The sequence below is a fragment of the Drosophila navojoa genome, chromosome 5 (genome assembly GCF_054131105.1).
Source record: "Drosophila navojoa isolate 15081-1374.11 chromosome 5, UAZ_NAV_1.0, whole genome shotgun sequence".
NCBI lineage: Eukaryota > Metazoa > Arthropoda > Insecta > Diptera > Drosophilidae > Drosophila > Drosophila navojoa.
Window position 1 is genome coordinate 1020083 of NC_142893.1, and position 14696 is coordinate 1034778.

At 41.1% G+C, this 14696-nt stretch overlaps 6 protein-coding genes across 6 annotated transcripts; 3 read left to right on the plus strand and 3 right to left on the minus strand.

Moving 5' to 3' along the window:
* Window positions 1–99: 99 nt before the first annotated feature.
* Prp38 (pre-mRNA processing factor 38) lies at window positions 100–1282 on the minus strand. The gene has a single exon (XM_018106432.3). The coding sequence runs from the start codon at window positions 1251–1253 to the stop codon at window positions 156–158; it is 1098 nt and encodes a 365-aa protein (XP_017961921.1). The 5' UTR covers window positions 1254–1282; the 3' UTR covers window positions 100–155.
* A 187-nt stretch (window positions 1283–1469) lies between these two features.
* On the plus strand, window positions 1470–2896 carry shrb (charged multivesicular body protein shrub). The gene is made up of 4 exons (XM_018106434.2): window positions 1470–1749; window positions 2150–2327; window positions 2406–2695; window positions 2766–2896. Exons 1-4 carry the CDS (start codon window positions 1572–1574, stop codon window positions 2801–2803), a joined length of 684 nt encoding a protein of 227 aa, XP_017961923.1. The 5' UTR covers window positions 1470–1571; the 3' UTR covers window positions 2804–2896.
* Window positions 2897–3168: 272 nt separating this feature from the next.
* Window positions 3169–4826, plus strand: LOC108654855 (uncharacterized). The gene is made up of 2 exons (XM_018106435.3): window positions 3169–3940; window positions 4004–4826. Exons 1-2 carry the CDS (start codon window positions 3905–3907, stop codon window positions 4382–4384), a joined length of 417 nt encoding a protein of 138 aa, XP_017961924.1. The 5' UTR covers window positions 3169–3904; the 3' UTR covers window positions 4385–4826.
* LOC108654857 (U6 snRNA-associated Sm-like protein LSm6) lies at window positions 4388–4893 on the minus strand. The gene is made up of 2 exons (XM_018106437.3): window positions 4681–4893; window positions 4388–4609 (listed from the first exon to the last, which is right to left on the minus strand). The coding sequence occupies exons 1-2, from the start codon at window positions 4769–4771 to the stop codon at window positions 4461–4463; spliced, it is 240 nt and encodes a 79-aa protein (XP_017961926.1). The 5' UTR covers window positions 4772–4893; the 3' UTR covers window positions 4388–4460.
* A 78-nt stretch (window positions 4894–4971) lies between these two features.
* On the minus strand, window positions 4972–6271 carry LOC108654858 (uncharacterized). Its single transcript, XM_018106438.3, has 3 exons — window positions 6084–6271; window positions 5296–5381; window positions 4972–5234 (listed from the first exon to the last, which is right to left on the minus strand). Exons 1-3 carry the CDS (start codon window positions 6111–6113, stop codon window positions 5117–5119), a joined length of 234 nt encoding a protein of 77 aa, XP_017961927.1. The 5' UTR covers window positions 6114–6271; the 3' UTR covers window positions 4972–5116.
* A 1150-nt stretch (window positions 6272–7421) lies between these two features.
* LOC108654856 (uncharacterized) lies at window positions 7422–9708 on the plus strand. Its single transcript, XM_018106436.3, has 3 exons — window positions 7422–7568; window positions 8875–9039; window positions 9097–9708. Exons 1-3 carry the CDS (start codon window positions 7536–7538, stop codon window positions 9235–9237), a joined length of 339 nt encoding a protein of 112 aa, XP_017961925.1. The 5' UTR covers window positions 7422–7535; the 3' UTR covers window positions 9238–9708.
* The last annotated feature ends 4988 nt before the right edge of the window (window positions 9709–14696 follow it).

Here is a 14696-nt window from a genome sequence, read left to right on the forward strand (position 1 = left end):
TGCATTTGTCAACGCACTGACGCGTTCCCATCAAACTGATTAATTCCGAGCCAGTTGAATTTTTGATTGATATTTAACCGAGTCTGAACTGCTTTTTTAACTTTTATTGTTTTCTTATACAAAATAATGAAAAGTTATTAAATTATTCATCGGTTTTAGTAGCGTCGTCGCTCACGATCATTGCGGGAGTCTCTTTCCCGATGCTCGTGACGATTGCTACGATCGCGCTCTCTCTCTCGCTCACGATCTCTGTCACCGTTCCGGTCACGCTCTCTGTCACCATGCCGCTCCCGATCACGCTCCCTTTCCCGATCCCGTTCACGTTCCCTCTCCCGGTCTCGTTCACGATCTCGATCGCGTCGGTCCCGCTCCCCGTCCCTTCGGTTTTCATTTCGACCCGACTGGCGGCGATCGTAGTCGTCATTGTAGTTGCTGCTGCTGTGATTCTGTGTGTCTCGGGTCCGCACTCGATTGCGCTGCCGATCATATTCTTCCAGCTCGTCATAGTAATCCCTAGAGCGACCATTGCTGCTGGGAGGAGCAACTCGTCGATCCCGTTCTCGTGATTTTGATTTGGAGCGTGCGCGACGCGGACGTCGCACTGAGCTAGAGGAGCTATTCTTCTGGCGACTCGAATCTTCTAATTCTTCGGCGTCTTTGGCCTCGTCTTCGCTGGGCACCTCATCATCCAGATCCTCGTCCAGAACCGAAACTTTCGGCTCCAGTTCGTTATTCTCCTCCAATATGGAGCGTTTCTGTATCCTCGGCAAAATGATGTCGCATACGCGGTCATTGCGCAGCAACTCGTCAATATACTCATCCATATAGACGATCTCGAACTGTCCAGCCCGATTCTGGCGACGCAGCTTGCGATTATCAATGTAGAGCGGCTCCAGATATTTATAGCAATCGATGGCGGCGCCTGTGAGACGCAAGTAGAAGGCGCCCAAAGCGCGCACGTACTTGAACTCCTCGTTCTTGATAAACTCCACGACGATGTCCTTCTCTGGCTGAATTTGCAGCATTTTCAGCGTCAGGCATAGGAATTGCGTTGGCTTTATATTTCCGCCATAGACGCCGCCTATGAAGCGCAGCTCCATGGCCTTATCAACCAGCAGCTCGGCGGTCAGTGCAAAGCATTGTTCCTTCCAGTACTTCGAGTCGTAGATGCGGGAGCGTATGATCTTCTCTATTAAGTATTGCGGATTTGTGCCGTGCACGTTTTTCGCCTCTTTGACAGTGCGATTTGCCATTTGTTATTTATTTTCAATGTGTTTTGTTTTCAATGCATTTGAGAGAATAACTCTGTTTTCAGCTCTTCCAGGGCTAACACACTAATATCGACTGGACTGTCACAGGGATGGCATACATCAGCACGGGTGCATCTTGCCTATCGGTATCGTCTCGTACTGGTTGCATATGTTTCTAATAATTTTTCGATAACACGATGACGCACACTCGCCCATAGACAAAAACACCAGACAAAAGTCTGCAAGGAGAACGCAATAGGGAAAACAATAATTAATTATAATTAAATACACAATTTGTGCTAAAAAGCAAAGGCGAACACGATGAGTTTCTTTGGCAAAATGTTTGGTGGCAAAAAAGAGGTCGCCCCCACCACAGGCGAGGCGATACAAAAGCTGCGAGAGACCGAAAATATGCTGATAAAAAAACAAGAATTTCTCGAGTCCAAAATCGAGGAGGAATTAAATACAGCACGCAAAAACGCATCAAAAAATAAAAGAGGTATGTGTTAATCAATAAAGAAGCCACAGCTGAGTTTACCTGGCATGCGCCAACAGCTATGACTCATTTATTGTTAACTTTTGCTTTTGTTTTTGTTGCCTTAAATATGAAATTTACACTGAAAAAAAATAATAATAACAGATCACTTTGCCAAACATGAAGTATGAAGAATTCAATAAATAAATGTGTATTTCTTGCCTTTCTTGCTGCTTAACTGGCCGGATGCTATTGTATGCTAAAAACCCTTAAGAACGTAATATAAACATTTAATTAATTGTTTTTACAATTGGGCAAAAATAACAAACAGCAAAATTTGTCATCATATGCAAGATTCATATTGTTTACATAAAGTTCCTTATCTGCAATTGCTGTATTCAAATATCTGTTGCCTCTTTTCCAGTCGCTCTGCAGGCACTCAAAAAGAAGAAGCGTCTGGAGAAACAGCTTCAGCAAATCGATGGCACCTTATCAACCATTGAGATGCAGCGGGAGGCCCTGGAGAGCGCCAATACAAATACAGCGGTGTTGACCACCATGAAGAACGCAGCAGACGCGTTGAAATCCGCGCACCAGAACATGTAAGTAGATTCTGGTTAAGAGATTAAGCTAAGCTGAAGAGGAAACTCATTAATCGTCTCCTGCCTCTGCTCTTTTAGGGATGTGGACAAGGTGCACGATATGATGGATGATATTGCCGAGCAACAGGATGTGGCACGTGAGATATCCGACGCTATATCCAATCCCGTGGCCTTTGGCGCCGATCTGGATGATGAGGATCTGGAGCGGGAGCTGGACGAACTGGAGCAAGAGAACTTTGACAAGGAGATCATTGGCATACCAGAGCCAACGCCTACGTTGCCAGAAGCACCAACCGAAGATCTACCCGAGAAAGTCAAGGAAAAGAAAAAGGCAGTCCCAGCGGCAGTTGTTACCGACGAAGAGGATGGTAGGCAGCACAAATACCCTATAAATTGCACTGCAACTAATTCTAATACTATTTCTTGTACACTCCACAGATCCAGATATGAAACAATTGATCGCTTGGTCCAAGTAAACACTAAGAGCAATCTCCTTACCACGCCTTGGTTTTCGTTTGCCCCCCCACACACACAATTTTAATTTTGCGTTCATTAAGTGGAAAAACAAATTTAAGTTGAAAAGCGAAGCATGCAAATACCATCAAAGTTTGCATCATATAAAAAATATAAATACATAAATAATAGGAATGTGATTTTATATATAATAATAGTAAAAAAAATATACAGAAAATAGTGAGGCCACACACACACATTCATATATAGTTGGTATATGTTTTAAAAAAAAGTCCGATATTAATTTTAAAAAAAATCAAATTTTGAGTTAAATATCGCGCTAACGAAATTTGCATAATTAAAATTTATATGAATAAAATAATTTATAAATATTTTAAATAGTTAAGCTACACACTCACACACACGCTTAGCTAGCTTGCTATATTTTTGTTGAGCTACAGTAAAACCTGCCTAAGGCGTAACTGCTGCCAGATTTTCATTAATCGAAATTTCTTAAACTTGCGTTTACTAACTATCGAATTTAGAGAGGCTTTACTGTATTGCTTTTTTCGCATCGACTCTGGAGCAATGCTGGAATATAAACAAAGCTATATGCAAACTCTTTAAATGCGTGTTAAAAGAGCTATGGCTTGAAAGAGGCGGCTGGTGGGAAAGTAGGCGTGGTATAGTATTTGATGGCTCGATACATGTCTGACAGCATATGTCTTTGGACAAGTTAAATTTGGAGCGAATGCAATTTGATTGTCATCAAAAGCTGTTTGATTCGTCTGCTCTTAACGCTTGGACAGGTTATCACGGAGCAGTGGAGCAGCTGTAAAGGGGGAGCTTGGGCCAAACTATGTGACCCGCATGACAATTAATTGGTCGAGGTGGGCGACCACGTATTGTCTTTTACATTTGGCTGGGCGTCCGATTGAGTAACTTGGCATTGATTACGACAAAAGACAAGAGGGGAAAACAGATATACATATGTACATATATATGTATAGGGATTGCAAATCGGTGGACAATACATGCTGGACAAGCGCTAGCCGAAATTTACACAAATCAGTTGAATTTCGAGTGGGCAACCGAGAGGAGCTGCGTCTTTAAAGGGTAGCGATATGTGGAAGTACGTGTTAATTACATTCGGATTAGTGGTAAGTGGGCAATTAGTCAACTAAATGATAGTAGCTGCGGCTAATTAACACTTGCACTTGCAGTGGCTGCAGCTGCTGCTGCTGGGCACGGAGGCGACGCTCCTGGAGGGGTTCGACTTCTCCAATGTGGATCTGGTCAATTTTCAATACTTCAAGAACTTGGACTCTCAAGATCCACGCTATGGCGCCCAAGCGAATCCCATTATAGTGCACTTCCAGAAGAAGAAGGCCGTCTTGGATTACATCGAACGACTGTTCTTCGGCAATTCGCCGTTCCAGCAACCAAGCGAAATACCCTTCGATCCGCACTTCGGCCGCAACTGGCGGCCAGTTTACGAGCGAAAATTCGGGCGACGAGGCGAAAATCTAATTGCGGCGCTTGGCGCGGGCTACTCCTTGAGTCAGCTGCGACACTTTGGCGCGATACCGCGCAACACGATCTGAGACTTGAAGGAGTAAATTATTAATTTATTTATGAAATAAATCGTAAGTTTTGTCTTATTCATTTTCATTTCATTTTCTACACGCGCCGTTTCTGTGTGGATATGTAGAGCACGTTGTTGCCCCGTATAAAAGCGTCGCCATATTTGTTCTTTAGCTGTCCATTGACGTATTCCTCCGTTTGGTCCAGCGCTATGTTCATATAGCCATCCAGGCAGGCCAAAACACCTGTAAAACCATTCGCATATTTGTTAGCATTTAATTCTCAACCAAAAGCCGGCATTCAATTTTCTGCCCACCTCGATAATCAACGCCATTATTCAGCTTAACGGCAACGGGTCGGCCGTGTATTTGATTGATAAACTGTGAGAGTGCTTCTTTGCGTGACATTTTACTGGCTTTGTGTTTTATAAATGCAATTCAAGTGAATAAATGGAATATAATTTGACAAAACGGTAAACGTTTGTGCTGTTTCCTCTACTCTACTAAGAACTTGCCATTCGCAATTAAAAGTGGACATTCACAACACAACAAAAACACGAAGTAGCGCCATCTAGTGCTCATTTGGAATTCAAAAGTTCTTAAATGCGTCATCTATACTTAAATCTTCGCCAATAGGCGCGCTCTTTTATTTATTTTGTTTAAAATGCATTTCAGTTAGGTTGTATAAATTATTTAACTACATTTACAATTAATAGATATATATATATTTGCTTTAAATTTAGTTAGAGCTGCTTAATGTATTCCTTCCAGCGGTGTGTATGTCTTGTACTGATATAGATCCGGTCCGCCATAGCCATACAATAGTTTGCCTCGCCCATTTTCATCATAGTACGGATAACGGTATTTAGGTCTGTGTTAAGAAATATTGTATAGATCATGATCATAAAAACTGTTATACAAAGATGCCTTACCTTTCGAAATACTGGAAATTCGGTGCACGCGGCTGCACCGTCGCATAGGAAGTGTTGGCGACGAATGCGACAATTAAGAAAATGAGCTGAAAAAGAAAAACATAATGTTTTTAATAACAATATAATATAATCTTTTAATAATAGGTATAAATATAAAGCAAAAGTAGCCGGCTCATTAGTTCAGTGTGTCAGGCACATATCAAATGTAATACATAAATGCACAACTAATTCGACTCGAGTCTTGCATGAGTTGGAACAACAACAATTACAACAAAACAACAACAGCGACTGTTTCCATGATTATGCAATGCAACAATAACAACAGTAATGAAACCAAAGTAAAACAAGTGGCTGAGCTTTGAGATTATGACACATTTTGTAAGCTTTGCAATTGGTCAATGCGCTGCCTGTCGGAGAGAGTGTGAGAGCGAAAGAGCGAGAGAGCGCGAGAGTGGAAAGGCCGCTTCGATCACTTGCAGAATTGGGCAATGAGCACATTTCAAGGTCTCTCTTTTGCTCTCGTCTTCCGCTTCTGTCGTGCAGCGATTACAAATTAGGCGCCGACATCAATTCAAAATGTGTCGCCGCGCTGACCAATGGGAGCGGAGCAAACGACACCAAGTTGAGTTCATTGTGCATTCCAGTCACATTTACTTGGCAGGTGCAGACACTTTTCTTTTTGGTGCGACTTTCGCGCGGAAATTGTGTCAGCGCTTGTCTTTGGCCATGTTAATTGATGGGGCCAACATCGCCAGCCCATACACACTCTCTCTCCGTCAAATACTTACGGGCAGCAGCAGCGTATTCAAATTTGCCATGGCTACAGCAACCGAAAAAAAAAGTTTGTCTGCAAATATATCCGAATGTTTCCACTGTATTTATTGCTTGATCACGTTTTACAAAGCTAACGGTTAAGTCGTTGTCGCCGCTGTGTTGTTGACCGCACGCGTTTTGTTTGGTAACTAAATTCCAGTTGCAGACGACGCGCGTCGCAGAGCGCAAGCGCAAGAGCTTCAAAAGCTCCGCTTGGAAAGCTCCATGAAATCTTCTGTTGTTTACTCAATACTAATGTGTGTGTGCCGTCTCAATGAAAGTGAAAGTCCTGTGCTGAGAGCGAGCAGCTGTTAAAGCAGCGCGATGCTTCCTGGACAGCAGAAGCCGGAAATTTGCAAAAAGCTCTTTTACAGCAAGCGTAACTAATAGGTAAATTTGACAGGTTGACATGCAGCCAGGCACGTAGCTAAATGCAAGAGCGGCTGAGTGGGAGAGTGAAAGAGTCGGAGAATGAGAGAGCGGAGAGCGTGCAAGAGCGTGGCTTGGCACAGCTGTTAAAGCAGCGCAAAAAAAAAAATCGTTGACGGAATTGAGGCCAAATTACTGAAGTGTTGTTGTCTTAGTTTTTTTCTGGTTTGCTGGTTTCCCATCATGATCTCCATGATGATGATGATGATGATGTTGTTGATGGTATGGTCCATTATGTAACTTCTGCAATGATAATTCGTGCAACCAGTTTGTCGTCATCTCTCTTTAGCTTGCTGTGCCATTTTTCTGTTTTCCTCTTTTGAAGCTGCTTTGGGCTCTTATGGCAGGTGGCACTAACCTTTGGCCGCTATTTAGTTCCGTCTGCCTCGAATTCGGTATGACACTAAAATGAGTCAAAATGAAAAAAACGAACTAATAATAATAAAAATAATTGTTTTTGGGTACTTAAAGTCATTTTCTCAAGGTCACACACAAAGCCAAAGTTCGATGCTGACCTTTTTCAAGTGGATTCGTTTAATTTGTCGCATTGTGTTTTGTGCTCATAAATTGAGACAAAAGTAATCATCGTTAAGCTTTGTTTCTTCTTACCGCATTTATTGAATATTTATTCATGCTACCGTCTCGCTCGCTCCTGCATTCTTCTGCTCTACCTCATTCCCTACGGACTCCCTGCCTCGTTCTACCTCCCGCGTCTTGACTCCCTCGCTTTACCTGCCATCGCCTCATCTCGCTCGCACCTCTTTCAGCAAGTTATCGGCATTTGTATTGCTTTGCCGAACAAGATGACTTTATTTACCGTAAGTTTTGTCGATGCTTTTTTGTTTCTTTATTCACGCGATATTTGCGTTGGCGCTTGGCTGCGCTTTATGCAACTTCGCGGTTTTTTTCCGAGCTTTTGGATTTAGTGATCAATGGTCCAGTGACTCGCACGGGCTGCGCACCGAGTTACTCACGAGTAAAAACCAAAATTATAGAAAATGTTGCAAATGAGATATTTGTTTTTGTTGGCTGTAAGTGTGAAAGTCGTTTCGTTTTGCTAAGCAAAAGTTAAAGCTGTAAGAAACGCTTGTGCGAAATATTTAAGCTATGGCTCGAATTTTATTCAAATCGAAAGTTTAGAGTGGATCTCAAGTGGACTGAGAGTGGATCGAGAGTGCATAAACAGTTGAATGTGGCGCAATATTTGATTTAATCAAAACGAATATGACCTTGAGTGGCTGCTTATGTAATTAAATAAATTGAAAAACTGATTTATGGCCATTAAGTTGTGTCATCCGAAGATGTATTTAATATTTATATACAATTACTCCAGTTTGAGGAGCTAACATGTGTTAATAATAAGTTTTAACAGAAGCTTCAACTAAAAACTGAGATAATAATGAAAAAATTACAATTTTAGTTCAATAAATTGTGTAAAAAGAGTATGCTCGAGTCTATTAAGCGAAAACCCTTTTTGATGTTGTATGTTGTTGTATGTATGTCTGTCTCTTTCCCCTTTTTCTACTCACTATCACTCCACATAGAAATCTAGTATACACTGTGCTTATCCAGAGAGCTTAAAATGCTCTCACAGAAGCTCACTCAGAATAAATACTCAACGGCCGAGCTCAGTTATGATTGGCTGTGCGACCTATTTAAAGGGGCGCCAGCTGCAGAGCTTGATCAGTCGCTTGGCAGTTCTCGACAGGCGCGGTCGATTGAAGTCCGTAATTATTATTAAATATATATTGATAGTCCACCTACTTTGTTAGTTAATCCAACTTGTTTTTATTAAATATTTATAAAAAATATTGTCTTATATTTAATGAATACATATACATATATTATAATGTATATTATTAATATTTTGGCTACCGTAAATTATAAAACGAACAAATTTAAATATGTTTTATGTAGCGTTAACGCTTAACGCTTGCTATATTCAAATTATGTCTCTTTTGATAAATATTATGTTAATAATATTCAGTTTTTTTATTGACGATGCATTTTTTGATCATTAATGATCTTTTTACCATAACATAATCTTACGGATCATTTGGTAATAATAGTGCTAATTGTATTTATTATGTTTATGATGAGTATTATGACTATAATGAGTATAATAATCGTAATCAGCGTCAATGTTGTCATCGTTGCGGCATAATTATATTCATGAATCAATAGTAATATTATTAATGTGTAAGAAGGGGAAGGGAATGACCACAACTAAGTTTAGTTTAGATTAAATTTCTACAACTTTGAAATCATAAACATAAATGATCATAGGAAGATTAAATAAAATATTTATGTACTCCTTTTACTCTTCTCTTCCTGTAGTGCTCTCTATTGGTTTTGGGCTCTCGAACAGCTGACGGCTTCATCCTGCGGCTGATCAGCGAAACTCTACAGAACAATGTAGCTGGAGAGCCGATAACTCACGTGCGAACCGATTGGGATTTCGATCCAGAGGCGGCTAAAAAAGCGCGCACGCTGTACTACGAGGTGAGCTAAATATATTTATATATAGCACATAGTACTAAGTGTATAACTCTCTTTCAGAAAAATGGATATCGTTCGGCCAAGTTTATAGAGCGCCTGGGCGTGGGACTCGATGGACGGCACGAGGAGCGCAGGCAGGAGCAGCGGGAACGCGACGTGGGCCGCTTGAATGGCGAGCACTTTATCAACTATCCAGCTTAGTTCATAATTTAGCGTTAAGATAGTGGGGAGGGGATAGAAGAGATGTGGGGAGAGCGAGGCTGGATATACATATGTATGTATGTAAATCCTTGTGGCATATGTGGAGCATTGTCATCATTTTAATTTGCAGCGATTAATTGTCATTAATGTGCTTCACAAGGATTTGCATAATTTGCCAGCGTAACACATATGCAGCATGCCACATCCCACACATGCCACACATGCCACATATGCCACATTCATTGTTAATGGTAGACGAGATGAGGTGAGGAGAGGAAGGGGTGGATGGCCACGTTGTTATGGTTTTAATAAACGTTATTAGCGACTGCAACTGCGACTGCAAATTGCGGCAATTACATTTGGCCAAAGCGAATGCGAATCCGAATGCGAATGCGAATGCGAATGCGAAGGCAACTGCAGCTACTTACTTTCATAATTTCATAATGCGGCGCATAATTGAAGCCAATTTCGTCAGCCAGTCGTTATGGCTGGGGCTGGGGCTGGGGCTGATGAAGCAGAGGCAGAAGAGGCAGTGGAGCGAGCTGGCATCAGTGTAAGCAATGACAATGCCGAGGATAGCCGAGATAGTCAGCGCCAATAAGTAGACTACAAATAAATTGCAATGCATTTTGCGAGGATTGCGCAAATGGAGAACGAGTTGAGGCAGATCGACACACATAACGGTAAGCCGATATAAGGTAAGACCTATGTACATACATTAGTGATATACGAGTTGAGTTAGACTATGATTCTTGGGCATGGAACTAGGAGAAAAGCTTGTGCAGGGCTTCAATTTGCATTGTCAATATAAGTATTGGCATTAGTATTGCTCTAGGTATTATCAGTATTCATTATTAGCATTGATTAGCATTGATTAGCATCGATCAGAACTGTCATTGCTTCTAGTTCAGCATTAGAGCTAGTATCAGTTGCATTAGTGTCCTCTGCTGACTTGAGCTCCTATATCATTGGCATCATTATTGTCTTCATTGCTATCATTCGAGCTGCTTTTATAAGCAGGAAGATCTCTGCTCCTGCCTGACCTGCTCAGCCTCTGCTCCTGCAGATATTTCTGTCGCAATTCGTGCAGAATTGTTTTTCTCCATTGAAATCGCAAGCTGGAACACGGCCAATGCGCGTTGCACATTAAGCCGCAGCAATGATGTCAGCAATGAGCTGCGGCAACGGAAATGAAGTGCCGCGCATGCTGCCAAACTGCAGCCGATAAATAAATGTACGCACAATTCACAGAGATTTACAGGGGGAGGTAGGAGGGGACGGAAATGCATAACGGAAATTACATTACAAGTGAGTCGAGGGCGAGGCAATGCTTGGGCTCATGCGGCGTATGCGTAATGCAACGATAACACCATAAAATTGTTTAATAAATTGTTGTAAATAACTGTAGTTGTTGCTGTTGTTGCTGTTGTTGTGATAAGTCGTGGGAACTGCTGCCAGTTGCCTCAACAGCAACAACAACAACAGCAACAACAGCAACAAAACATTTATACGACACTAATTTAATACAAAATCAAACAGGTCGAGCGATAAGGCCAAATGCCCGTGGGCGGAGGGCAGGAGAGGCTGGTGGGGGGGCGGCAGTGCTGCTTTTTATATTATTATTAAAGCCAAATATGTGTAATACAATCATAATGATTGGCAAAGGGATCATTAGCCTTATCATCGATGACAGCGACATCAAATACATATATGTATATACATATATATATATGCATATATATATTGTATGCATATATTTAATCATAAAAGTTTCGGGCGTTCGCTTTTTATCAGCTGCGCCACAATCAAATTGGACGCGTTGTTGGGTATTAACTTTCATTTCACCTGACATCAATTGCTGTGAAAGCGGATTATTTGTCATAAAAATATCAATAACAAAATTGCAACAACAACAGCAACAACAAAAGAGAAAAGAAGGGAAAACATGAAAAATTTGAGTGAAAATCTATTTGGTATGAATGTGACGCGCTTTTAGGCGTCGACGATGTTACTCTGCATCTCTCTATATCCCCCCCCCCCCCCCCCCCCCCCCTCTCTCTCTCTCTCTCTCTCTCTCTCTCTCTCTCTCTCTCTCTGTCACTGTTACAGTAAACACAAGCCTGAGGCTTCCTATGCCATCCTTTCCCCTATATGCTGTTCTGCGGATTAATACTACCCTTAGTAAACATTTTTTCCTTTCTATAAGAAATATAGTGGACACTTTAGTAATGAGAAGATCTATTCACTTTCCACATTTATATTTTATTCTCTCTGGATACAGTGAAGTCCATACATGCTCAACTATTTTGATCTATTCGCAAATTGTCTTCATATTATTTAATCCATTGCTCTATTTCCCTATATATTTTTGCAATTTTTGATTTGCACAAAATATCCTGTTAGAGCATATAAATACATTTTTTTACTACTCTGCTATTTTTTTTATTTTATCAACAATTTTTTCTCTTTGATATACGCAAATGTTTCCCCTCTAGTGAGCCGCCACTGTACCACTCATTTAAAGTATATTTATTTCTCTTTTAATATTCGTTTACTTCAGTGAGTGTTCACTGTACCACAATATTTATTTATCCATATATATATATATAAATAAATAAGTCACATATGAATCGATATATTGGCTAGACATCGCATTAGCTAAGAGGAAGGGGGCGGGTGGCGGGAGGTAGATGGTGGGGCTTATGGAGATGTGGAAATATGTATTTGTATTATGCAAGTGCCTATTAAAAGCATTTGGCATAAAGAAGACGGGGGGCGAGGGAGAGGGCGTGGCTTGATTGGTGCAACTGTTGCATGGGCCAAAGTTGAATTTCTTAATGCATTTCCGTTGCTGCAATTGAAGTCAAACTCGAGCGAAGGACGAAGGACTTGCTAATGTACAGCAGCAGCTAAAATAATGAGTGCGCAGCGGCTGTAGCCGACTAAGCGATGCTCTACTTGAGGCGCGGAGAGTGCTGAAGGATATTGAGCATGTGAAAGCTAAGGTTGATAGAAGGATTTTCTTTGATATATGGCATATTAGGGCACGGCAATATCTGACTCTTCTCTATTTATTGATGGTCCTCCAATTTTTTGCTTGCCCCAAGAGATAATATAAAACCAAGAGATAAGCGAAATCCTATACAATATGTGCCCTATCTCTGTTGTGCCCGTTCTTAACTATATATATATATTATATATTTTCCTATCTCCATCCAAACGCGCAACTAATATATCCAATCTGCAGCTTGTTTTACAGCGCATAAGTATTTGCTGCATGCAACTGAAGGCAAGGAATAAAAAAATCAAGCGTTTGGCTTTTTATGTTGTGCATTAGCCTGTGCACAAAATGTAATTTATAAAATGTAATATAATATCAACAGCACACACACACACACAGTTTCACAAACAATGCCATAAACACAATCGTAATGTCAACTTTTGCCTTTTGTCCTTGTGGCTGAAGCCGGCGACCTGCTGCTGCTGCCCCCACCTTCCACTCCTCCTCCTCTTTCTCTTTCCCTTGTCCGCTCTTCTCTTGCCTCTGCTGCCGCCCGCTGCTTTGGCTCCTTGAGCTACTCTGTGCGCTGCATTTATTTTATTTCATTAAAAACGAGGCAAAACTTTGCTCTCTCTCCCTCTCTCTCTCTCCCTCGCTGTCTCTGTCTCTTTCTGGCTCAGCATGCTGCATATCCTTGTGCTTGTTTTTTATATTATTCGAGCGTAATTACAATCCTTGCAGTCCAATTTTAATTCTATCATTGCGCCCGCATCTGCCACTGACAGACATTTAGCTCTTTCAGTCTTCCATTGAAATTTTTATTCAAGCAATTATATCTCACATATACATATAGATGTCATATACATATATACTGGTATAGAGATATAACATGTATATATATAGTTCTTCATTCAATAAGTTCATCGTGTTTGCCTTTTTGTTGCTTCTACGGCGAGTCGCCTTGGCAGCCAAGCAAAGTCTCTTCTTCTGCCCTGTTTGTCATATGAGAAAGGGGTAGATTAGCTGCATATACAGCACTCACATTCTTCCACACTAAACAGCCCAACATCTCTATATATTCAAGGCAGTTCATACGCAGTTTGACAGTTATTAAGAATAAGTTTTGGGGTACCCCTAGGGTATTGCTTAGTCAGTAACAGCCGTTTGCTAAATTTTGCACATGTTTTTATTGTTGATTTCTTGGCTATGTTAAGCGTATTAGCCATATGCATGCGATATAAAATATTGGCCATAAGACTTGGCTAAGTTAAAAGGCTTAAAGCAAGCAAGAGAAGGAGCAGGAACAACGAGAGATGGAGAGGTAAAGGAAGAACGTGAAAGATAAAAGGACATTGCCTTGGTACAGTTGTTATGTAGAGTATGTAGAGTTGTAGAGTATGTAGAGTATGTAGAGTATGTAGAGTATGTAGACTATGTAGACTATGCAGACTATGTAGACTATGTAGACTATGTAGAGTATGTAGAGTATGTAGACTATGTAGACTATGTAGACTATGTAGACTATGTAGACTATGTAGACTATGTAGAGTATGTAGAGTATGTAGATTTGTATAAATATATCTAAATAGTATAAAGACTACGTAGAATGTGGAGAGTATGTAGAGTATTGCCAGTTTGTCGAGTATGTAGGGTATGCAGAGACACTTCATTTACTCTTAACTTGTTTGTAGTTATAGTTCATTTGTAGCTCCGTCAACTCATCTCGAAATCAAGGAAATTATTTAATATCCTCATTTCCTTGAGTCGACTTCGATCTTCCATCACTCGCATTGTGATTTTCGTCATTTGTGTCTCGTCTGCGGTTTCTTTCCACTCGGCAAATAAGCAGGCTCTAATGGCACGCATATTGGCTGCAAATTATAGTCATCATTTATCGAGTCCTTGCTACATTTCCGACCTGCCTCGCCCCCTGGGCGCGCTCTTCACCTATTTTTGCACTCGAATTCACTTGATTACAAAGTAATTTATTGGAAAAACAGGCGACCAAGCAGAGCATCGACAGCAACAACAACTTAGGCAGGGATTTGTCTGCTGCTTCAGTTGCGTTCGTTACGTTTGTCCGTCTCTATTGCCGTCTCGCTTCCGCCCGCTGCCCGCCTGATCCGCTGCGCATACGAAATGCGGCAAATCCCAAAAATCAACAAACAAATGAAAAGAAAATTCAATAAAATACCTAAAGGCAAAAAAAAAAGGCAAAAGAAACTCAAGAGCAAAGAAAAGAGCGCAAACTTTAGCCAGGCGAGGGTGCAGAGAGGGGTTGGTGATGGGGAGTGGGGAGTGAAAAAAACTTGTGGCGAAAACTAATTACAACTAAGCTGAAATTGCGACTTCCAAGTGGGCGTGTGTTGCGTACACGCCCCGCTTAAGCCAAGTGTCGAGACACACACACTTTCTCTCTCTCTCTCCCACTCTCTCTGTCTTTCTCTCTTTGCGCTTT

What these genes read in the sequence shown, in the direction of transcription:
- LOC108654856 (XM_018106436.3), top strand. Translation starts at nt 7,536, where the DNA reads ATGTTGCAAATGAGATATTTGTTTTTGTTGGCT. An exon ending in GATATTTGTTTTTGTTGGCT is followed by an intron (nt 7,569 to 8,874) that starts GTAAGTGTGAAA and finishes CTCTTCCTGTAG; the next exon opens with TGCTCTCTATTGGTTTTGGG. An exon ending in CGCGCACGCTGTACTACGAG is followed by an intron (nt 9,040 to 9,096) that starts GTGAGCTAAATA and finishes ACTCTCTTTCAG; the next exon opens with AAAAATGGATATCGTTCGGC.
- LOC108654857 (XM_018106437.3), bottom strand. Translation starts at nt 4,771, where the DNA reads ATGTCACGCAAAGAAGCACTCTCACAGTTTATCAATCAAATACACGGC. An exon ending in TAATGGCGTTGATTATCGAG is followed by an intron (nt 4,610 to 4,680) that starts GTGGGCAGAAAA and finishes ATGGTTTTACAG; the next exon opens with GTGTTTTGGCCTGCCTGGAT.
- Prp38 (XM_018106432.3), bottom strand. Translation starts at nt 1,253, where the DNA reads ATGGCAAATCGCACTGTCAAAGAGGCGAAAAACGTGCACGGCACAAAT.
- LOC108654855 (XM_018106435.3), top strand. Translation starts at nt 3,905, where the DNA reads ATGTGGAAGTACGTGTTAATTACATTCGGATTAGTG. An exon ending in TAATTACATTCGGATTAGTG is followed by an intron (nt 3,941 to 4,003) that starts GTAAGTGGGCAA and finishes TTGCACTTGCAG; the next exon opens with TGGCTGCAGCTGCTGCTGCT.
- shrb (XM_018106434.2), top strand. Translation starts at nt 1,572, where the DNA reads ATGAGTTTCTTTGGCAAAATGTTTGGTGGCAAAAAAGAGGTCGCCCCC. An exon ending in CGCATCAAAAAATAAAAGAG is followed by an intron (nt 1,750 to 2,149) that starts GTATGTGTTAAT and finishes CCTCTTTTCCAG; the next exon opens with TCGCTCTGCAGGCACTCAAA. An exon ending in TGTTACCGACGAAGAGGATG is followed by an intron (nt 2,696 to 2,765) that starts GTAGGCAGCACA and finishes TACACTCCACAG; the next exon opens with ATCCAGATATGAAACAATTG.
- LOC108654858 (XM_018106438.3), bottom strand. Translation starts at nt 6,113, where the DNA reads ATGGCAAATTTGAATACGCTGCTGCTGCCC. An exon ending in TGAATACGCTGCTGCTGCCC is followed by an intron (nt 5,382 to 6,083) that starts GTAAGTATTTGA and finishes TTTCTTTTTCAG; the next exon opens with CTCATTTTCTTAATTGTCGC. An exon ending in AATTTCCAGTATTTCGAAAG is followed by an intron (nt 5,235 to 5,295) that starts GTAAGGCATCTT and finishes TTCTTAACACAG; the next exon opens with ACCTAAATACCGTTATCCGT.